The sequence below is a fragment of the Erpetoichthys calabaricus genome, chromosome 4, assembly GCF_900747795.2.
Source record: "Erpetoichthys calabaricus chromosome 4, fErpCal1.3, whole genome shotgun sequence".
In the NCBI taxonomy this organism is placed as follows: Eukaryota; Metazoa; Chordata; class Cladistia; order Polypteriformes; family Polypteridae; genus Erpetoichthys; species Erpetoichthys calabaricus.
In genome coordinates this window covers 116,912,982-116,937,399 of record NC_041397.2, presented here as the reverse complement: position 1 = coordinate 116,937,399, position 24,418 = coordinate 116,912,982, and the positions used below count along the sequence as shown (strand labels likewise).

At 35.4% G+C, this 24,418-nt stretch overlaps 1 protein-coding gene across 13 annotated transcripts in view; it reads left to right on the top strand.

Moving 5' to 3' along the window:
• Window positions 1-24,418, top strand: part of dmd (dystrophin) — a 2,688,357-nt gene that overhangs the window by 1,304,535 nt on the left and 1,359,404 nt on the right. For all 13 annotated transcript variants that reach the window (XM_051926236.1, XM_051926244.1, XM_051926242.1 and 10 more), the window contains one exon: window positions 19,643-19,793. In XM_051926236.1, the coding sequence (XP_051782196.1) occupies window positions 19,643-19,793 (151 nt within the window). The remainder of the gene's footprint in view (window positions 1-19,642; window positions 19,794-24,418) is intronic.

The window sequence follows — 24,418 nt, the reverse complement described above, 5'->3', positions numbered from 1 at the left end:
TGGACAACTGCTGATAATTCAGATTACCTTCTGAGATACAGCATACAACATGCTCTTTCTTTCTAAATTTTCTCCTGTTTAAATAACCGCTCTTAACTGACACTGTAGTGAAAGTATTCTGCATCCATAGGTTGTCCTCAAATGTAGGCTAATTTTGTTTTATACTGCTAACATTCTTCTTATAAACATTTCATCTATATCTATATAAATAAAAACAACCCTCCATGACTAAGCTATTTGTTTAGCAACGTAATGTTACTACAAAAGTCATTGCATTTGATCAATAACCCACTCACCTATCCTCTCATCCATTTCCAACATTGGTTATTCCAGTTTAGTGTTAAGTAGAGCAAGAGACAAGATGGATCAATTATTTATTAGTGATTTTCACTAAATCAAATACATTTATACAAGTATTACTTTCTTTCCATATTATTCTAGGATTTGTTTGTAATTTGAATGCAGAATCTACTCTATATGTGGAGCCTAAACCTACAACAACTTGTGAGGTGCCTCCTATTTTGTTAGTAGTTTGGTGAAAAGGAACTGCCTTACAGTTTCCCTAAGAGCACTGCAGCCAGCTATTGTATTGCTAAACCTTATCTATTTTGGGTGAACTGTTAAGTGTCATGATAATTTTGATGCAGCAAGCAGTTTTGCGTTAATCTGAATCTTACCTCGGGTTTACTGACATAAAAAGGTAGAAAAACTAAGAAAAGGAGAGGTAAGATATCAGTGCTGATACCTATCTCATCATCCATCCATTATCAAATTTGCTGTAGTTGAAGGTCACAAAGCATTTACAAGTTGCACTGAGTACATCAGTGTTAGATAGGGGATCAGTCATTCGCAGAGTGCACTCACATACTCTAAGCCCAGTTTCAAATCACCATTGAGCTTAACATACATTCCTTTGAATGTGGGAGAAAACTGGAGTATCCAGGGAACACTTTACACAAATGTGGGAAGAATGTGTAGCATCCAAACGTAGAACTGTGAAGCAGTGTGACGGCAGCATTCTGCATTTATAATACTAATTTTGACTAGTTTATTTAAATTGAAATCCCAGTCTGTTCCATCATGCTTTGCATTTCATTTTAAATTGTATTGATATTTTTATAGTGTCCTTCACTGAGTGCCAGCACAGAAGCACTATAACATGCTTAAAGCTATAATACTCATTTCAAAATGCACATACACTACATGAAAAATATAAGTTAAACACACAATAATACAGAGCAATTCCAAACTGATAATTACAAATACATTTTAACAATATAAGTGAGATATGGCAAGTTGACAATGGTAGAAAGAAAACAAAAATGCCAGCCAGAAGCAGTTTCTGGAGAAATAAACCTTTAGTCTGATGTTAGTTATGACATAAAGGCATAGAGAAAATCAGGCATTCTACAATATTTTATTAGTTTGTGCGAGGCTGCCAAATAATAAGATTGAATCCATATGCCATGGTAACTTGTTCTCATGAATCATGTCACTGCATCAGAGTTTACTTTTTAATAAAAATACCTGAATGCTTCATGAGCTCTGAGAAAAACAGGAGTACAAACTATCACACACAAACAAGTCTCAGTGTACTCTAAGGGTGTACTCTAGCGACCATCAATATATACTACACATGTAATGAAATCAATGCTGGTTGAGTTTAATTTGAAAATTTGCTTAATTGTTTCATACAATTTTTAAGGAGAAATAACAAAGGAGAATAACAAAGGTTTGGGAATTCAAGTTAAAACTCCTTTTATTAGCCAACATACTAAAAGATGGCAGAAGGAAAAAAGTCAGAATTATCGTAAGCCACCCTAGTTAGGGGTGTTCATAAGAAACGTAATGGTTTATTTCTTGAAAGTGTGTACTTCAATTTAAAATATTTAAAGTCTAAATATTCTTGATTGTAATGGAAATCTGACATTTTCACAGTCTGATAGAGATCCACAGAGTGCTGGATCTCTAGTAAAGGATCAAAAATAGCATTATATTCATAATTACTGACCTTGAAATAGTCTAAAATGATACCCACAGGCTTATATTTGAAATCTGTCATTTAAACCTTCTGGTTAGTGGCTGTTAGATGGCTAGGACCACCAGTAAAAATATCAAATATCAAAAATATAGTTATGTGGTATAGTGAGTCTGCGGCTCAGAAAAGAGGGCTGTTGGAGGAACTGGGGTGAGACTCACCTGCACATAAAGGTGCGGTCTTTCTCAATTGCTCCATCGGCTTTCTGCAGTGCACGATTGAGACACCACGCCCATGGAGCCTTATAAGAACGAACTGGCAAAAGAAAGAAAGAAAGAAAGAAAGAAAGAAAGAAAGAAAGAAAGAAAGAAAGAAAGAAAGAAAGAAAGAAAGAAAGAAAGAAAGAAAGAAAGAAAGAGAAAGTTGGAGAGAGGGGGAAGTCAGGGGTCACAGAGACCCGGTGCAAGTGAGCAAATGAGAGACGGAGAAGGCACACAGCCAGGGAGGAAAAATACTTGAGGGAGTGTGTGAACGGCGCCTGGGGGGGCTGATGGCCACTCCAGCAGAGTGACCTGGGAGCTGGAGTGGCAGAAACGCTGCTCAGTTGTAGTTACTGTCATGAATACAGAGTACAGTGAAATTTTTACTTGCATGTCTAAAACACATGCAGCTTGTCTCCATTCACTATCATCATGATAACAAAAACCTGCTTACATTATCTGATGTGCTACTTACTCCTTATCTTCATACAATTTATTGCACCTGCTCCAAGAAGAAAATTCTACAAGGAAACATTACAAATTCTGCTCGTTTGTAATGCTGTGTGTGTGAAAAGTCACGAAACTTCAAAATTTGTACCCTGTGTTCAGACAGACCCCTGCCCTAAGCAAGCAAGTTAATATCTGACAGGCCACTGTACTGAACCAATTGTTAGTTAGGAAAACAACTGCTTAGCCAGGTAGGATATTTTCTAAACAACCTGTCAACCGATCACACTGTAAACAACTAGCAGGTCTGCAAAAAGAACTAAGCGGATGGATTTTTGGCAAATGACATTTTTTTGACAGTATTTGTGATTTCTTTTTTTCATTCAATCTACCCTGTACAAAATACCTGTGTCTTTTTCCAATCTTCTACCATATTATCTCAATTAAATTTGCCCCTTCCTTATTTGCTGTGTTCTTTTCTATGTTGCAGGTCTGTAATTTGCATGTTTTTCTACAGACATTTCAATATAAAAGTGGCAGTGACAGTGGCACTGCTAGAACAGTAATAATCAGACAAATATAGGAATCGATATTAGAGTCATACTATGTGATTCAAAATGAGAACAACGTAAGTCAGTAATTCATTTGATGCTACTATAATTTCTTATTTTTTGGTATGGCATCAAAAGCTGATTGAAATTTTGAGAGCCGAGACAAAACATAATCTATATTGTAAACTTCTCCTGCGCTCATACAGAACTGAGGAATGATCTTCCTTTATCCATCTGTCCATTTTTCTGAACTTGCTTAATCCAGTTTATGTATCACAGGAGGCTGTGTCAAGCAGCATCACACCCAATACTGAAGCCGTCAATGGAAGAGGTGCTACTTCATTGCTGGGCACATTCATGCACAAACCTTGGTTCCTCATACTGGTCAACTTTTGAGTAGCCAATTAGCATAAACATTATATTTCTGGGATATTGGAAAGTATCTGGAATACTCAGAGGGAAAAAAACTCACAAATATACAGTAGACAGAAAATGTCACCTCCATATAAAGCAAGACTAGATTCAAACTGTGTATCTTGAAACTTTCAGACATTTTTAATCCATTGGTGTTTCATGCCAGGTGACCAATAAATAGGCTTAGTGGTATTGTAAACGCTTTGGTTCCTCACAATACTTTGATCCTAAATAGGATATAAGAAAAAGTCTGATCAGCCAGTGGCACTGCACTGGGTCAATTAAAATTGTTGGAAGAAGGAGTCTATTTAGCCCATCATGTTCAATTGTTTAGCTAACATTCTTAACTTCTCTACTATTGTATCTGCATAAATTACATAAATGAGTAGCATGTCAATGATTCTCACATCCCTTCAAATGTGTTATTTGAATTTGTTTATTTTCATCTTGAACATACCTTCTGTATTATCAAGGGATTTTTGAAACTTACCAAGTCCATTACTAGCTTGGTTATCTCCTGCACCTTAAAATTAACACACACAGATATACACTGACATCCTATTTATATATCTATGTATGAGTAATTTCCTACTGCCATTCTCTCTGAAGCATTCCAAATAGGATCCCCCACTCAACACACACACACAGATCCTAGTCATACAAATACGTATGAGTGATGCTGTATTGCCAGTCACTGTGTAATTTCCCACATATAGTTAGGTCCATAAGTATTTGTACAGTTACACAGTATTCATAATTTTGGCTCCATATGCCACCAGAATGGATTTGAAATGAAGAAATAATTACATGATTGAAGTGTAGGCTTTCAGCATTAATTCAAAGATTTTAACAGAAATATTGTCAATCCATTTAGGAATGACAGTTCAAAGGGTTTAACAGAAATATCGTACAAGGAATAACAGCCATTTTTATACATGGTCCCACCATTTTTAGGGACTTATTTAGACAATTGACTGACAAGCGGTTCCAAAGCCAGGTGTGATCAGGTCCCTCATTATTTCATTAACTCTCAATATAAGGTTCAAATAGCTGTCCATGCAAGTAAAAACAGACCATCATTAGGCAGAGAAAATGAAACACATTTATCAGAGATAGCAGAAACACCAGGAGTGGTCAAATCAACCATTTGGTACATTCTTAAAAAGAAGGCATGCACTGGTGAACTCCACAACTTCAGAAAGTCTGTACAGTCATTGAAGACAATAGTACTAGATGATCGCAGAATTCTTTCCTTGGTGAAGAAAAATCAATTCATGACATTTAGCCAAACAAAGACAATATTTTTTAATGACCAAGTCAATCAACTGACCTCAGCCCAATTGGACATGAATTTCACTTGCTGAAGACAAAACTGAAGGCAGAAAGTCCAACAAACAAGCAGCACCTTAAGACAACTGCAGTGAAGGCCCGGCAAACCATCAGTAGGGAGGAAACCCAGGGGAGAAGGTCATGGGTTCCAGACTTCAGGCAGTCGATGACGGTTAAGTATATTCAACCAAGTACTGAAAATAATCATTATATTTATCATTATGTTATTTTATTCAAATATTATGAGCCCCTGAAAATGGGGGTACCATGTATAAAAATGACTGTCTTTTCTAAATGGATCAAACAATGTTTTTGATAAGCACCTTAAAATAAAACTATAAGTCTACAGTTCAATCAAACCTTGATTGCTTAATTTCAAATTCATTTTGGTGGCTCACAGCCATAATTATGAAAATTGTATCACTGTCCAAATACTTATGGACCCAACTGTAGAATCCCTTCTAAGCATGTAAGAGTGATGCCTTAAGCCCATCACTTCTCAGTCCTCCACATAGGAACGCACTGTTACCAGCACTAATAAATGTAAATGTCCATTGAGGCATTTCTAGCGTGATTGTGGGCTATGCAAGAAATAAATTAGTTATTTTTGTGTATATAGTCTTGAAACTAGGCAATGTCAAGGGTGGATGTTCTCCTGGGGGGCTTTTTAATTTAACATCTGGCGTGTTTTACTTTCACCGACATTCAGATGAAATGGTCTTTCTTTCCTCTCTCTGATATGTCAGGATGAATGTATAAGAGATAATACTTTCAAAAGTGAAATGCTTCTGTATTTGAATTGCCTTGTGGTTCATCCTGGTTCATTTGAGCAAAATTAAGACTTAAGCATTCTGTACTGTAGTTTTAAAATATGGCAATTTTACACTTCAGTACGCTCCTCTTAATTTCAATCGAATGGATATTTTACTATTTAGGTAGAAGAATTTCACTTCATTAACATCTTTGATGAATTTACAATTTGTAAGAGTTTCTAACTCAAAATCTAGAACCTAGAACATAGCAATACTAGGACTAAGTAGTAGATGTCATTTTAGATGTCACTAAGATAGATATTAATAGAACTATTTTAAATTACTCTCCTCAGTTTTGTTATTATATTGCTCAGAATACTTTAACTTAAGCCTTGCAAGTTGAAGCCAACAATTTGCACAGGTGTCCAACTTCTGTTGATTACTTAGAGACCCTCTGTCCGTCTTAAAGCAGTGTTGTAACAGACTGTGTTACTACACCCTCTGAAGTACAGCTTGAACAATATTACACTGTAAAAAGTTTTATATTCCTGTAATAATGACAAGAAAACACCAAATAATAAATGCAATGAGACAGAGCATTATTACCCTTAGAAGTGTAGGCCTTTCAATTAGTGAAATTGCAAAACAAAATCAAAAGTGTCAGTGAATATGGTGTCCTACACAATCCAAAGGCAATCGGAAACTCGAAGAAACTCTGATAGGAGGAGATCTGGCAGACCCAAAGTCCCAACCCAATCAGAAAACAAGTGCCTGAGGGTCACCAGCTTGTGTGAAAGGAACCTCACAGAACAAGAGCTTCAAGCACAGCTTCACAGTTGTCGAAAGAAGAAAGTCTCAGTTTGTACTGTGAAGAGGAGACTTTGTGCTGCAGGTTTGACAGGGTGAATGGCAGTGAGAAAACCATTCCATAAAGGACAAAATAGGTCCTTGAAATACCGGCTATGGACTACTGCAGACTAGAAAAAAGTTTTATGGACAGATGAATCAATATTTGAAATCTTCGGTTCATCATGCAGGGTGTTTGTACACCATCGAGTTAGATAAAGAATGGTTCCTCAGTGTGTGATACAAACTATCAAACATGTGATAGTCTAGGGTTCTTTTGCTGGAGGTAGAGTTGGTAACTTACACAGAGTGACTAGCATTGTAAATCAAAAGGGTTACCACAATTTGGCTGTTATATCAGCAAAAGGTGGCTACTTTGATGAATCAAAAATTAGAATAAAATTTTGTACACTTGATGATTCATTGACTTTTTTTTTTTTATCTGTCATTGTTTATTTGTGCTATGCCTCGATTTCATGAAACATTAAGACATTAAACTGCATGCATGCATGCAACATAAGGAGTTGTAAAACGTATATATATATATATATATATATATATATATATATATATATATATATATATATATGGTTGAAATAGTTTACTGTCAAATAAATGCAAAGAGTACATGACACGTGTTTCGCCCTCATTCTGGGCTCATCAGGTGTACACACTCCACTGCACTCCCTCTGAAGGGGTTTGATTCCCGAGAGGGAGTGCAGTGGAGTGTGTACACCTGATGAGCCCAGAATGAGGGCGAAACACGTGTCGTGTACTCTTTGCATTTATTTGACAGTAAACTATTTCAACCATTCTATGATCTGCTCCTCACAAACTGAGGGCACTGTGGCGGATGTTAGCAGATTGCTGGCCAACCACAAGCGTTACCTGGTAGGTAACCACCCATACAATCAGATTGTGACACAGACTACGAATGCCGTGAATATATATATATATATATATATATATATATATATATATATATATATATATATATATATATATATTGTAACAGTAGGGGGCACTATTGCTCCTTTTAACCCTCAGGTACCACGCCAAACACCAGGTAAAAGTGCAATACTTATTTATTTTTATAATAATAACGTGCACAAAGCACCCTCCACTCTACACTACTCATATAACACAATAATCAATAAACAATCACCAATCTTCCTCTCCCAGACACTTAGCCACCCTTCCTCCCAGCTCAGCTCACTCGTCTGGGGTTTCCCAGAGTCCTTTATAGTCCCTGACCCGGAAGTGGTTCCAACCCTGCAGTCCATGAGTCCTCATCACTTCCGGGTCAGATTAAAAGTCCTTTTCTTCAACCTGGAAGCACGTCGTTCCTTCTGGTCATGTGATCAGGACGTACTTCCGGGTTATAGGGCACATAGCGCTCCTCAAGCCTCCCTACAGCGGCTCCTGGTGGTCCCCATGGTATCCAGCAGGGCTGTTTATAAAAACTACAAGGTCCATAAGGCCCTGCTGGAATTCGGGGAACTTCCATGCTGCTGGGAGGGCTCCATCTGGTGGCCTGGAGGTGTGGGCCGGAATATTTGGCCGGCCATCCCTCACAATATATATATACATATATTTTTTTTTTCTTAAATAGAAGTGGACTGTTCACAGACAAAAAAACACTCAGGAAAGGAAGTGGCACAAGTCAACAAACTGTTACACTAAGCTAATATTATAATTTGGCATGTGCAGAATTTGCTATAGTTTTTATGAGAAACAAACCTTTTCCAGTTCAAATTCTTAATTATATAGTAATAATTTTAATGTTATTATAATGTGCACAGTTAGTGAATCTATCCTTACTCCATTAATTCATTTTCAGTATCCATTTTACAGAAATGTATAGTAACCACTTTTTTAATTTCATTATATTTTGTCATTAATAGATTAAAAGGAATATTTGCCTGCCTTTGGCCTGAAGTCTATGGAAGATAACTCATTATTCTGTACTTTGGGCAAAACTATTGTCATGGTGACAGACATTTCTTGAACACATGTTGCTGCATGCTAAAATTAATTAGTCAGGTTATCCTACTGCTTGCTTGCTGCTTCATTTAGCTATTATTTATCATAGTAATACCTCAGTAAAGGCTTAATTATTTGGAACTTAGCTGCGTAAGCTTTCTTTTCCCTGCCCAGCTTGATAAAGGTTTTGAAACTGTTGTGTAAAATCAGTTTCAGCAATGATATGTAGTAATTAGGTCAAAAGGGAGACTCCATAGAAAATATTTATAATAGACACTGTCTGGCCTGTTATACATAATGGTAGCACTGCATGAAATATGTTGACCGCATTCAGACTCTTGGTTCTATTCTGAACACATATCAATACAATTCCATTATGATACGCCTAATAAACTAGTAAGTTTAAATATAAATATGAAGTATGTAAGTGTATACTTCATGGTTCATTTTCTTTGAGTTTTCCAGTCAACATTTATTTTTCACATTTGGAGACTAATCTCTACATTAAGATCATTGGATTGGAATAAAAGGTATTAATAACATATTAATATTGTATTCATAAATTGTATTTAAATAAGTATGCATCAAAATGACTAGCACACAGAATGTTATAGGTAACCTCTTTGTATTGCTAGTTACCTTGTTCTAAAATACTATGCAATAACGTGTACACTATATCATATACTGCACATGTATGTTTCTTTAAAAGTCGGTTTTGTAATTTTTAGTATTTTCAGTATTTTTAATGTGATTATCCCACTGCAGGTGACAGCAAACTGAGTAGGGTAGATCAGATTTCTTTTCCCCATCAATACATTTAAGCTCTTCTGTGAGTAAGTACAAGTAGTACCAGGCCACCTATGAGATGTATGCATTTCACTATGTCTTAGGATTGCTCATCATTGTCTTGCCAGTAGGCCATGCCTGGAATACATTTAGCAGAAGGTGCCCCAGGGCCAATCCTCAGTAGATATCCAACAAAAATGAATGTGGCTTCTTATTTATAGATGGGATCAGCAGTTTTGCTCTAAGACACTGTTGGACTTCAGAGTGAGGGAAAGTCAAATAATTCCATATAGAAATTATAAATTGTATTTCAATTGCACTTATGACCATCTGATTTTCTTCATAAATTAGTCTGCAACCACTGGAGAATTTGGAGACAAACTGCACAGTATACCACAATGCTGGTCTAAAAATCAGCTACATTTTTGACATTACAATCCTCAACAGCCCCCTGTTCAATCTGATTTCCCTGAGTTTATATTTCTGGCTGTCAATGCAGCAAGATCAAAATCTGAACTGAACTTGCCATGGTCATGCCAGGGATAATTTTTAAATAAGAAAAACATCTTTAAATGCAAGAAATGTGTCCATGATATTTGTGGAAAAAATGTGACCCACATTACTCAGATATCAAATAGGAGGACTTTATTACAGTGCATCAATGGATTTATCTCCTATCAACAATATGATATGAAAAACCTGTGTTTGGAGTTATCATACTATATTTAAAGGTTCTATACCTTCCATATATCATACGGTATATGCTTTTGCTGACAATTTAGCCCTGTAGAAACAAGGAACACATACATTTTGGTTTGTTAATTAGAGAACTGATTAATTTACTTTTATCTGATGTTTGCAGAAATCCTGTCTCACCTACTTAATACAATACCTTGTTTTGAAACATTATATACCTAAAACAATGTGTGAAAAAAAAAATCACAAAATGGCCCCTAGTTAAAGCTTCACATCCTAGAGTTATATTAATTGTTAATAATTCAAGGAGCAGAGATAATTGTCTTAAACATTTCTCGGATATGCTAAATTCATAACAAAAATATTGTAGTACCGATACCCCCAAACCAAAACATGTTTATATGAACATCATGGAGAATAACAATGCTCATTCTTGGTGACTTGAGAATGTCTAATAATGCACAAAACAAATACTGAATCTTGCTATTGGATAGATAGGGATAGATTAGTATACTGAAGTCTCTTAACTTAATGTAATGGTGCTAGAAAGAATTTTCATGGAATACATTGGGTCCCCTACTATGAGCAGAGTAAAATATCAGTGCTACAGGTTAAGATGAATGATATGCTTTCCATAATGAATATCATTATTGCATTCAATCATATCTGTGGATTAAATTAAACATTTTCAAAAAAAGAGATGTACTACCTGCTAACCTGCAACAGCAATTAAATAGTTTGTCATTGACCAGAGAGTGTATCTTTGAACTAAACTCTTGACACTTTGAGCAGTCCATGTCCTGATAAGTAAAGCTATTCTGAATCTAAAGGTGGGTGCCTGCTTGCTATTAAGGAAACACTAAAGTGGTAACTTAATACATGATTTGTTGTCAGAAATGGTCACACACACTTTTTTGGCATTCTGTCTTGCATATTCTGTCTGATATGAATGAAAGCTTTGTCCGCTGACATTCTCTGTATCTAATCAGGTTTTTGCATTCAGTCCACTCATTCTGAATGGTTTCACAGAGAGTTGTCACCTCAATGTCAGTTTGTCAATGTCAATTTATTTATATAGCACATTTAAAACAACATAGTAATGCTGTGGCCAAAGTGCTTTACAATAAAAGAATAAAAGAAAAACAAAACAATTAACATACAACATAAACAGAAATAAAATATATAAATATAAAATAAAATACATAATAAATAGAAGTAATGTTATATACATAAAAATAGAAGTAATGTTATATAATCACAAAGAGGAAACCATCAGTATTACTGAAGGTCACAGAATGCAAGTGAATAGAAATGAGTCTTTAGTCTTGTTTTGAACAGTTCAATTGTAGACGACTCCTTTATATGATGAGGTAAAGAGTTCCACAGGCGAGGCGCAGCAGCTGCAAAAGCCCTGTCCCCCCTGGTTTTACACTTGGTACGAGGGACAACAAGAGACAACTGACCAGAAGATCTAAGCACTCTAGATGGCTGATGTAAAACACACAGTTCAGATAAATAGGCAGGAGCAAGCCCATGTAAAGATTTAAAAACTAGCAGCAAGATTTTAAAATCAATTCGAAAACTGACAGGCAGCCAGTGTAAAGAAGCTAATATTGGAGAAACGGAGTCATACTTTCTTGCCCCAACCAGAAAGCGAGTGGCAGCATTTTGGACCAACTGTAACCTGTGTATCAGGGATTTATTAATCCCAGAATACAGCGAGTTGCATTAATCGAGGCGAGAAAAAATAAATGCATGAGTAGCTATCTCAAGATCCCTAGAAGATAAAAAAGGCTTTATCTTACCTAATAGATGAAGTTGGAAAAAGCAACTCTTGACTACAGAATTTACTTGTTTCTCAACAGAGAGGTTACTATCAAAGGTAACAAAGTAACCTCAGTGGGCCTCTTAGTCAAAGAAAGATAAGCTTGCAGTGTTGAATTTGGACCACATGTTACTCATAGAAAAAGAATAAAGAGTAAAAAAAAAAAAGATAATAGATAAATCTCATTTGCAAACTTAATTTTGCTGAATGTTTCCACTCACATTTTGAAAACAATGTTTTTAAAATAAATACATCTGTACATTTTTATATAAATATTGCAGGGAATAGTTTAAATATAGATGGGTACCATACCATTTTCTAAGCCCACTTGATCCTAAACAGTGACATGGGGGGCTTGAGCCTGTCTCAGCAAGTATAGGACACAAAGCAGGAATAATCCCTGGATAGGGTGCAAGTCCATCATAGGGTAAGCACTCATACACTAGTGCCAATTTAGCATCTTTGGACTTTGGGCGGAAATCCATGCAGACAACATGCAAACTACATGCAAGAAGGACCCCGGTGTGAACCCTGGTGTCCTTACTACGAGGCAGCAGCACTTACCGCTGTGCTCTTGTGCTCACCTTCAGTGGAGAATCACTTCATTTTTTTTTTGTTTTTGTGAAAAATCCAAACTAGTTGTTGATAGAGCATAAAATCAGATTACACAGATTTAACTATTATTATATGAGATCAGTGTAGTTATAACTTGAGGTATAAACTTAATACAGTAGACATATACGCAAATAAAATTATTATAGCTTTATTTGTCAGCATTTCTTGCCAATGGTCACTGTAGCGTCACACTGAGACAGGCTGATCAAACCCAAAGTCACCAACTTTCTTCAGACCTGCATGCAAAATACCCACAGCATGTCCTGGGTCTGCCCCATCGTCTCCTCCTAGTGTGTCGTGTCTTGTAGTCCTCCCATGGGAAATGTCCAAGAGTCATCTTAATTACATAATGAAACCACCTCAATTGGCTCCTTCATAATTCTCCTTCATGGTGCTCATGTATTGCCAGGCTACTCACCCATGTTTTTCCAGGAGAGGACCTTAGATTTGGAAGTGCTAATTCTCATCCCAACTATATCATATTCAGTTGAAAACCATTCTATTGTTCACCAGAAATCTGAGTCTGTTTAGGTCAAGTGGACAACATCATCTGCAAACACAAATATGTTATGTTCCCAAGCTGTATGACCCCCAATCCCTGGCTGTGACTGATACCACATCCTTGAAAATCACGAACAGCTAAAGAGTCAAGTCACACTCTTGGTTTCAACAAAATAAAAAGTATGAAAACACATGCTTTCACTTTATATATTGGGATTTAATTAGCATACTGCAAAGGCACCAAAACACTATGCTGATATACAACACTGCACAAGACATGATAAGGTACATGATCATACACTGTTTTCCAAGTCCACAAAGCACATGTAGGCATGACTGGCAAATGCCCTTTGGGATCACCACTGCAGTTTGCCAGTCCTATGCAGTATTCCCGACTTCCATGCAACACTCAATACTTCTATTAACATTTCAGTTTTCGTCCATGCCTGTGGCCATGCCACTACAGATATTCTAATCCCAGTAGCAACCCCAGCCAAATAGGAACCTAAACCATCTAATTCTTCTGGTACTACCTTTTACAAAAAGCATGTTGCCACTGGTTGCTCTGTCTACCTTTTGATGATATCCCAACTCAACATTTTACCAACCTTGCTGCAATCAGTCTGGGTGAAATGCTGTCTACAAGAGTACAATTTTTATTTGTGATCAACTAAATTTTATTGGAATATAGACAATTAATGATGAGCAGAGCAGACAACTGTACAAATGACTTTGAAAGGAGTGACTACTTTAGTGTTAACCACTTGTGTGCTTACTATTACAAAGTAAGCATTTAAACATACAATAAACAAAAAATATGTGTTAATTACAATGTAAGTGTAAATTTGACACTGCTGCTCTTTTCTAAATGCAAAATAAAAAGAACAAAAAAAGATCAGCTAATTAGTAACCAATTGAAGGTAACAATGACTGATTGAGAAACTGGTTAAGAACAGATACTATAACTTCAGCCACAGGAGGCCCTAAGGAATGAATGTTGAGAACCACTGGACTACACGGTGCAGCACATGCCCTCTGCTAGCACACACAGAACCCTTTTGTTCTTGTTTCAACATGAGAAATTATTAATAATAAGTAAGAAATCTGTAAAAAGTAATAATTTTTCAGTTGCTGAATCTGTGGGTTAGTGCAAGAAATATATATAACCTTTGAAAGATGTTCCATCAAATATAAGATTGCTCATGAAGAGGACATACTGTATTTTTTCAAGAACCAGTAGGTTGAATGAGGCCTGAGTCATGGGAAGACATTGATTCTGACTCTGCAGGGGATGTGAAGAACTCTTGTTCTGTGAGGTGCATAAACTGATTTTCACTGGGTTGTGGTATTATTTTTGTTTTTCTGGACATGGAAGCTTCTCCTTTTTAGCCACATCTCTGTTAAATTTGAAAGAACTTGGAATTAAGTCAATTTTCTTGTCTTTTGAACTACAGAACCTATACCAATCATATCATATGCATAAGTTACCATTGCTCCTTAAGGAAATTCTAGCTTAGGAGCAGAACTTTTGTATATTTTGGTACAGTCATTTTCCATATACAGTGCATTTACACTGCAGAAACCCAATGTTTATTCTATATAGTATTTACATATACATGGTTTGGTCTCACTTAAAGACCATATACTGAGCTCAATGGCAAGAACATACAAGTCACAGTATTTCAGTGTATTGTTTAAAGTTATTGCCGGTCTTCTTTGGTTTGATCACAATAATGTCCCTCACAGGCATATAATAATGTAATACAGTATATGGCACACATATTCCAGAAAATGTTGAATTCCGGACTGTTGTCCATGTGCATACATCCCACAGAGTGGGGAAACAGGTTTGTCGCTTATTTAACTGCTGTCCCAGAGGAAGGCCAACTGAACAATAAGAGATCATGTAAACTTTCCCAATAAATCAAGCCAAGAATTGAAAGGGAATCACTAAGGGACACTATGTGGCCTCAATGGTATATTTTCTGTCTTTGTTAGATTAATTAATTTGTAATATGTAATACTACAATACTACTCAGTGAGCTGAATCCAATTGATTTTTGTTAATTAACTCTGTTAATGAACCAAGCACTAAAGTCATTCTGTTAAAGCATAATAAATTAGTTACTGTATCTACTCAGTAATAAACTCTGATGCAGTATGGGAAACTTTATTTCTTATTAAGCAAAAATTAACACGTATACTTCCAGATACTGACTCTTTTAAAATCCATTTATTTGCATGTACAGCACTACATGATATTTTAATCATATTAGATTAGTAACGATAATTTTTGAAAAAAAAAAAAAAATAGTTATGGCATGGAGCAAGCTACTGAAATGTTATTTTTATCAATTATATCATGGACTTTTAGTAATAATAATAATAATTCATTACATTTATACAGCGCTTTTCTCAGTACTCAAAGTAAAAGGAAGTGTATAGAATGAAAATTAGAGTAAAATGAAATGTTCTAATCTGATAATATGCTTTTGATACATAGTAACTAGTTCTCGTTTTCTCAGTTATCTAGCCTGCTGTTTTTTGTTTAATGATAATTTTTGTTTGCCTTAACTTGGTATTGTCTTATTTTGTCATCATTTTGTTTCCATGCCATGTACTCTCTTCTGATATTTTTATTTTATTTTATTTTGTTTTGTTTTATTTAATGTCTGATTTATTTTTCCCCCTCTGGTTGCCTCTTAAAAATGTTGCAGATGTGTCCCATGCATGCACTACAGTAGATGACTGTTTTGCTTTAGCCATCATTAAAATACAAATATCTGACATGTAAGTCTAAAATCAATTAATAAGTTTTAGTTTAATAAAAGTTGTAATAGTAATGGAACAGGGTTGCTTTTCTCCAGACTGTCCTATGATGATGGCCCATTGAATGGTGTACCAAGTAACTGTCAGTAGAGATACAGAAAAGAGGTCTTGCCTAACTTGTTGATGGAGCCCATTTAGTTAACATTTGTTGATTCATTTCTCAGAAGAGTTTTAGCACTGAGGAAGCATGAGGTCTTGTACTGTGCTACTGAGTAATTCAATTAAGTTTTATTTTTGCTTAAACTGTTTAGTTTGAGCTGACCAGTTTTAACATGTAAGGTGAATTATTGGTCTTATTGGAGTAATAAATAGATTATGTATTTGTTTAGAAAGTAGTTTATATTAATATGGAAAGCAATTTTATTAACAATTCTTTTGAAAGCAAATGTGTTTTCTGTAAATGTGATGAGACCAGTTATACAATTTTTAAATTCCAACCTCACTTGCTATTTAAAACTTTTACATTAAAAATAAAGGAAGTGCATTATACTGAACTTTACAAAAGGCACACAATCTACGTCTTTGAAGAGAACAAAACTTTAATTGGAAAGTCGCTTCCATAATATCTTCTTACCGGCAAGCTTGGAGGATGTCCTGCAATGGCTTACTCAATAGTTAAGAGGACACCTACAGTTTTATTAGGCCTCTGTGTCCTACCAAACTGACTTGTCTTTATGATGCTTGCTAGCATACTGGGAATCCAGTTCAATTTTCGTTTTGATGAACATATATATTTTTGCTGATTTATGCATAATAGTGTGTCCAGAAGGCAGCATTTCCATTAAAATGCTTTCCTATATCAGCTTCTAGCATTTTAAAATTACTGCTGCTAGAATTTCAGGGCTTGCTAACTGCTAAATAACTGAAATTGTACTGCTGGTCAGAAAGTTTCTTACCATCCATCTTAAAATGAAAACATAAACTATGAGGAGGTTTGGAAAAAAAAGTCATCATGTTGAAATGCTCCAAGGACCTGAGGTAGAAAGATTCCCAAAGGCTACTATTAAGAGCGGAAATGAGACAGATCTGTCACTGAGGTTACAGGTTAGAGAAAGGATTTATCATTATGACCAGAAATCCAATTACGTGTGGGCGAACAACTCCATTCAGAAGGTGAACAATAGCTGGTCAAAAGCATCGGGGTGTGTGTTTGAACATCACCTATTTCATAGCTGGCTGAAAAATATATCATACTGTTTGATTAATAGCCAGAGACTTTTCTTACACACAAGCAAAGATGCCAGAATAACAGCATTTTCAGGTTTCATGTTTCTTGTTTATGTCTGTGGTCATGTATTACAATTTAAGTAGGTACAAATCAATATTACCAGGACATCGCCAAAGCATTACCCTAAGTATACATTTGCATTTTTAAAGCAATTCTCAGTAGTGTGATCTGTGAGTAGAATATAGAAAAATAAAGACAAATAAAATATTAGTATTAATCTTCAGAAAAACTGTTGTAAAAAGAACTGTTTATATGTTCATATTGTAAACTATTAATGAGCAATCTAAACCTGGGTTCACTAATGCATTTTCACCCATATCAAGATAAATGACAAAATCTGAGAAATTAAACGAATTCATGGTTAATGCAGTAATTACATAATTGATGCTGCTCAGAGCACCAAGCAAATATAACATCCTTTTACCAATGGAGTCTTAAACTATAATATGTAAGTTATGTTCTAACAAATCCACATGCCACCCATTTTGTTGAGGAGCACGATGACGCCATTTCTTGTCAATACCAATTGAAGACTCTGGAAATATGTTTAAGATGTATTTCGTAAGTTTTTGGCAACAGGGTAAATCTAATCAACTTTTGCAGCAATTGAATGACTGAAGTGAAAGTATGCTCCATGGAAACACTGGAATGGTAGGCATAAATCTTAAATTTCAGAACATCTGCAGGATATTGAAAGGGTCAAAACTAATGCACACAGGAGAACATAGACAAAATAATAGGAAATTATGTCAGAACTCTACAAAATTCAAGGTAGAACTCCATCAGGAAGCACGATAACCCTTGTATTTCACCTGATATTGCAATGCAAATAACCATGAGGTGCCCTTACTGCATAATCCCTAACAGCCTTGAAACCAACATGTCATCAGTAACTATCTTAACATATTTATCTATAACTTAAACTAATAATAATTTACTAAACATCACTTAACAGAGACGCAGCAACACATATGGTACTTATATTAAGAAAGACTGATTTTGGAAAATCAATAGAAAAATGCTGTCTCATGCAATTCAAATACTTAAAAAGATGTGTCCAAAGTAATCTTCACCTGATCAGGCAACGTAAATAATTGGTCTTGGCCTTCTTTAAAACCACATAGAATACTTTCATCTTTTGAGCTGTATCTACTTTAAAGAACCTTAAATTGGATTCATTAAGAGAGATATCCACATTATGCTGCATGTCTCTCAGGACCCACCGAAGATGTATAAATATTAAGAAGCAAGTTATTTGGGTGTGCAGCTTGAAAGAGTTGGTGAGTCTGTCTGAGTAAAGATAACGTGCCAGCATGACTTTGAGCCTTTCCTGGTAAGCTCAGGAATCCATTTGAGAGGGTATTCCCACATGCAGGCTGGCTATTCTGATATTGTTTTTTCTGTCTCAACCAACTTGGTAATTCACCTCTTATATGTGTAGCTTTTTTCTCATTTCATCATATATATATTGTGGTCACCAGCACTCCAGCTCCTCAAACACCCAACATAGTAGGCATGGACACAAGTATAAAAGCCCAAAGAGTCTTTATTGTGGGAAACTCTTCCACAGCAAGAGTTTTATTACATCAGCCACAAGTATATGCAATAAGCATAACACAATACAGCAACTCTTTGTCTTTCTTTCTCTCTGTCACTGCCTCCTCCACTCCTCTATGCAAGCTTTATCCACCTTCCTCCGACTCTGGCTCATCCCTGTGAAACAGGCAGCTCTTTTAATCTCCCACCCAGGCAGGGCCGTCTTAACAGCATTATAGGCCCCTGCGAAAAGCAGTGCACTGGGGAATCCCACCTACACAACTACTCAGCAAGTCACAACATACATAGATTAGCATGTGGCCCCTATGGTCATGGGCCCCCGGGCAACTGCCCAGTAAGCCCATGTGTTAAGATGGCCCAGCACCCAGGAGTACTTAAAGTCTTCTGTATACATGGTTCAAAAGCACTTCTGGGTGAGGATGGAGCCGCATGAAGTAGGGCTTCTCCAGTCCCTGCAGCACCCCCTGGCAGCATCCATAGAATCCAACAGGGCTGAGCCAAAGAACTCCATGTCCCATGATGCCCTGTGAGAATCTGTGGAACCGTTGCAACCCAGGTGGACTGCCATTTCATGATCATGGGGAGATAGTGCCCCGTGCTTCCTCTTTCCCTTGGTCCTCCCATCCTGAAGGCGTCCCTTACTCTCTAATTCTCTCTCTCTCTCTCTCTCTCTCTCTCTCTCTCTCTCTCTCTCTCTCTCTCTCTATATATATATATATATATATATATATATACAGTATATTTATGTAAGGTATACATTTATAGTATATAAAATGTATTCAATGTTTTAATGCTTTTCGATTGTAATAAGAAGATGAAAGTAAATTTTTCATCAACACTGCATCTGACTACTAATAATTCTCCACTGCAGCATAATGAAACATTTATTCAGAATTACTTTTACTAACATAATGCTTTTTTCTCAGTGAATACAACATACAGCCCATAAGTTGTTTTTTTTTTCTTATTAAGTTTTAAAACTATTTTAAAAAGTTTCCAGTATTAAAATATATTTTTGTCTTTTGCCTTATCTTTCTTCAAATAGGAGGTTTGACAGATCTTTGGAGAAATGGCAACAGTTCCATAGTGACTTAAAAAGCCTTGCCCAGTGGCTGAGTGAAGCAGAACGTATTCTGGCTGATACACACCTTGATCCTAGCAGCCCAGATCAAACCAAAGTTAAAGAAAATCTCAAGGTATGAAATGAAAAAGACATTTTAATCACTTTTTTCTAAATACATTACATAATGCTGAATTGAGATTGCTTCTATCATCTTAAATGTTTTATGTAGTCTATTGGATGGCTGGTTGGATTTCCAGGAAAAGTAATATTTTATTTATTGCTGTTAGGTCACTTGAATTATGTTGCTAAAGATTGGTTTTGAAGTGTTTTCTTATACTGCAATGGTTTTATTGAGAACCTGGAAGCATTCATTTTCTTTTTACTAAAATATATGTTGGTTTATTGAAGCACTGATGGTTGATTTTGGAAAAAAAGCAATGCTTATCTGGGTTGATATTTATGGTGTTATAGATATATTGTTGTTCATTTTTAATACTTAATTAAATGTTTAAATTACTTGCATTTGTGAACAAAGAAAACCTTCAAATAATCAACATCATATTCTGGCCTATTTTCTGATTTAAAATCTTTTATTGAACCTGCAATGTGCAATATGCTGTTAAATCTCTAACTACTGAGCTACAAGCCCATTTTCTCATTATCTGTTGAAACTGAGGAAACATGACCTCTGTTGCTGGAAGATGGTATCACTGCTAATGTTCAGTAAATACAGTGCATATCAAATTACGACAAATGTGAATTGTGGTGACTTCAGATTAAATTTTTTGTTTTTGTGCTTTCTTATATTTTGTTTCAAATTTGTGGAGTTTTATGTTTTGAATGTTTGTGAGATGGGCTTGTGAAGAGTCCCACAGATCTAGAGAAGGTTAATGATGTTAATGTCATGTTATTCATTGTTTGAAAAGCTGTATGAGCCTATTAGCTTTTTGTAAACTCCATAACGTTTAATTTAATGATTTTAAATTCAGTCATCAGTTATTAAATACATGTAGTGTTCTAATTTTTTTATTTGTATGTAAAGGAGAGGAAGAGCTGTGATTTAATCTACTTTATTTTGTTTTTACACTTTCATCTTAGCCAGCAGTGGTGTTTTGAATCAGAAGATAAAATCTGCAACCTATATTCACTTTTTATGTAACAAGAACATATTTTTTTGTAGGTCTTGCAAGTTAAAATACCTTCAGTTGTGTTTTCTGCAGTGCAATCTAAGCATGTAATTTCATGGAGCTAGTTAAAGCTAGGTTGGATGAAATGTTTTAAATGGACATATAGGATTCTGTCTTTGAGACTATGAGACAAACTCCTGAGTCTCTTGATTGCTGTGTATTACTTTTGGTCAATATACTGAACATTTTCTGTCCAGTCTTTAAAGTTTTCTGCAGAGCTTGTTTTGTTTCTTTTGGATGCATTGCCTATTTGCCCCTTATTGATACAAGTCCCTTTATTAAATCATGAATCTGACTTACGGCTTAATAAGCATTGTTTTGATAAACTAGATGAGAGTGTTTGCAGTTTCCCATTGCAGTGATACTTTATTAGTACAGCTTTCAAAATATTGGTAGAAACATTTAGTGCTTGGTATTTCGGAATGTGTTTAATGCCAGTCTTTCAAGGTATGCTGGTTTTTACAAAATTCCGAGTTATAGATATTGCATTCTTCATTGTAAATATTTCCTCCTCTCTGAAAAACCTGTCAAGTTAAGGCCTGCATAGTCAGTGTGAGCCTATTTCTGGATATTTTTTAGCTGTTCTCAGATAGAAAGACAGGTTTCTGTACTCAAGCCTGTAACTGTTCAACATACACCTTATCGAGTTTTAAATAACACAAGATCCAGATGTTCTTTTTTGAATTGTTTTGAATATTTTTGAATTGAATTTGAGAGCTACAATTATCCTAGTGTCCTGTGCAGCCTTTCCAAACTGTCAGTTCGTCAACTTGAAACAAATCCTCAATTTAAGCTTTCTTGAAAGCTGTGGACTTCTCAGTATGCATTTGTTTAACTTGTTCTTAGCTGAGTCTTGATTTCTGAATGTGAGAACTTGCAGCTGTTAAAGATGCCATTTCTGTCAAGTGAATCAATCTATCTAGTTCTAACTTTATCTCTGTTTCCTTTGGCTCTTGTAGCAGACACAAGAATTCTTCATATTTTCATGTTTTGTATTCACTCAGTTGTGTAATTATAGGAACCTAAAGATCCTCTGCCTTATTTAAAAAAAAATTTACTATGGTTACAGACATTTTTTTTAATGATACTATTTTGTCAGTGATTAAAAAATGCCCCCATATAGTAAGTAGTTTGTGGTTGTTAGTGTATGTTTCTTGTTTCAGAACCAAATCTATATGTAAGCCAAATACTCCACAAGCAATATCATTCTGTAATTAAATTTCTAATGCTATAAAATAGCACATCTTAGCAAATTTACTCTGGCCTACTTACTGGGTACCTGACCAGTTCCCTTTTAACCTTAATTATCCATCTTTTGTCAGATAACAATGAGAGATATCACACTGAAAGCTATCCTGTTGTAGCCAAACAGGACCTAGTATGTGATTATACGATAATCTGTGGATGAATCTTCCATCTCCATTTAAAGATAAGTTTGAATTGACACATGAAGTTGACGCTAAGCTACTGTATATCTTCAATAAATGTTAGTGATTACTGGTCTGTATGTTTTCCAGGATGAAATAAACACCTTATAACCAGACTATTCAGAATCATGGGGTATAGGACTTAAAGTGATTTTAAATATGTAAAGCTACACTTTTCTTAACCACAAACTCTAATCGTGTTTTCCAATGCTCCATTCTCCAATCAACCTTGGAAAGGATGTCTTACTCCTATGAATAATGGAGATCTTCCTCACATATACTGCACTGTGTTGTTAGACTTAATGTCACTGTTTAAGGCCCTAATGTTAATGATAACCATAAGACTAAAAATTCTGAATGGGCCCTGATGTTAAGATCCCCCTTTGGGGTTCTTTGGATGTTGGGGTTCCCCCTAGGTTCATGAATGTTCCATGTTAGACACTGGTAGACTTTAAGAAATTATCCACTTTTTATATCAAATAGAATTTCGTCCTTCACCTAGTTATTCAAAGTGTCAACTGCAGTTAAGGACGTGTATGTAGTCCTCAGAAATTCTTTATGAACGTTTCATGTGTATGGGATTTTCTTAAAATATGATTTTAGTTGCTGTACAGAATGATAAACCTTTCATTTATACATGATAGACCAGCATCTTGGTTAGCCTTAGCAATTTGTTGTAGAAACTTTCATAAAATGTTCCAAGCTATGCAGAGAGAGATAAGCTCATTAGAATGATATTATCCAGTAGGGACAAATTAAAAAGGGAGATTACTTCTTGGATGCACTGTAAGATTCAGATTCTAAGATTCACAGTTAGTCTGTGTTAGTGCAAATCTTATGTACACAAAAATGTAGATGTCCATTCTTATTAAGACACCTGGCATGATAGCTAGTAACAAGGAAGAAAGTGTTGTGAACTGTGGCTTTGCGAAACAGGGAATCAAAGGCAGTATGTGCACAGAAAGTGACACATGGACAAAAAAGTGTTGTCTTCTTGTGATGTAAACAAATCCCAAGATCAATCTAGTTTAGATAAAAGTGAATTGACAGCAAAGACGTGGCATCTTCTTTCCAGATCAAAAAATAAGTCAGTGATATGCCTATACTAATAAACAGTCTTTGACACCTCAACACTGCTAAAAATAAGCCTCTTTTCAAAATAGGCAACATAGACATTACTGATAGCTGCATCTAATAACATTTTCTTGCTCTGCTTGGAAACATAAAACATGTTCTTTAAACATAAAATAATTACACTAAACAGCAACTTTTAAGATATTGCACTCAATTTATTTAATTATGCGATTGATAAGAGCAATGGAGTAGACTGAAGATTAACAACATACATTTTGGAATAAGACACTGACAGAAGCATGTAACAAATAATAAATTAAAAACCAAAACAAGGTTACCATCCATAATATGTTTTTGAATTTTACCTATTAAATCCAAATAAGGACATGTTAATTAAATACACAAAACTGAAAGAAGTACTAAGAGGAATAAAATCTTCAACATATTGGACACTTGGATCAAGGAGATTGTTTGTTTATTCAGGATCTTTAATAACCAATTAACAGACAGCACTTTTTGCTTGGTAAGTCTAGCTAAGAGACATGAAATTAGTAGAACAAAGCACATGATGGAGATAGAGTAGTTGTCTTAAGGATTTTCAAAAAAGGTATATGAATTGATTTGCTCATTTAATTTATTAAAATTGAAGTAGTGAAAAAGAAGCTGTTGATAAGGTATAATTTGAATTAGTTAATAAATAAAAATTAATCCTGGACAATATGCTGGTATATCTTGCTGATTATTAAAATATCCATTACCCAGGTTAAGAAAAAAGTTGCACTTCATTTAATATAAGGTAATACTACCAGACTTACCTAATCCAGTCCAGGGACATAGTGGGGTCAAAACCTATCCCACCTATATCAGGAGCAAGGGGGGACACAATCATGAACAGGGCATCAGTCTATTGTAGGACAAATACCCACATTAAGCACAAATTAGAATCATCAGTTAACTTGATTTTTACAACTTCTTTCTCTTTTTCTCTCCCTCTTTGTATCCTCTTATTTAATGACCATTTTCTGTGTTCACCCAGTGTGGCCAATTAACAAATAAAAAGTGAGGTGTTG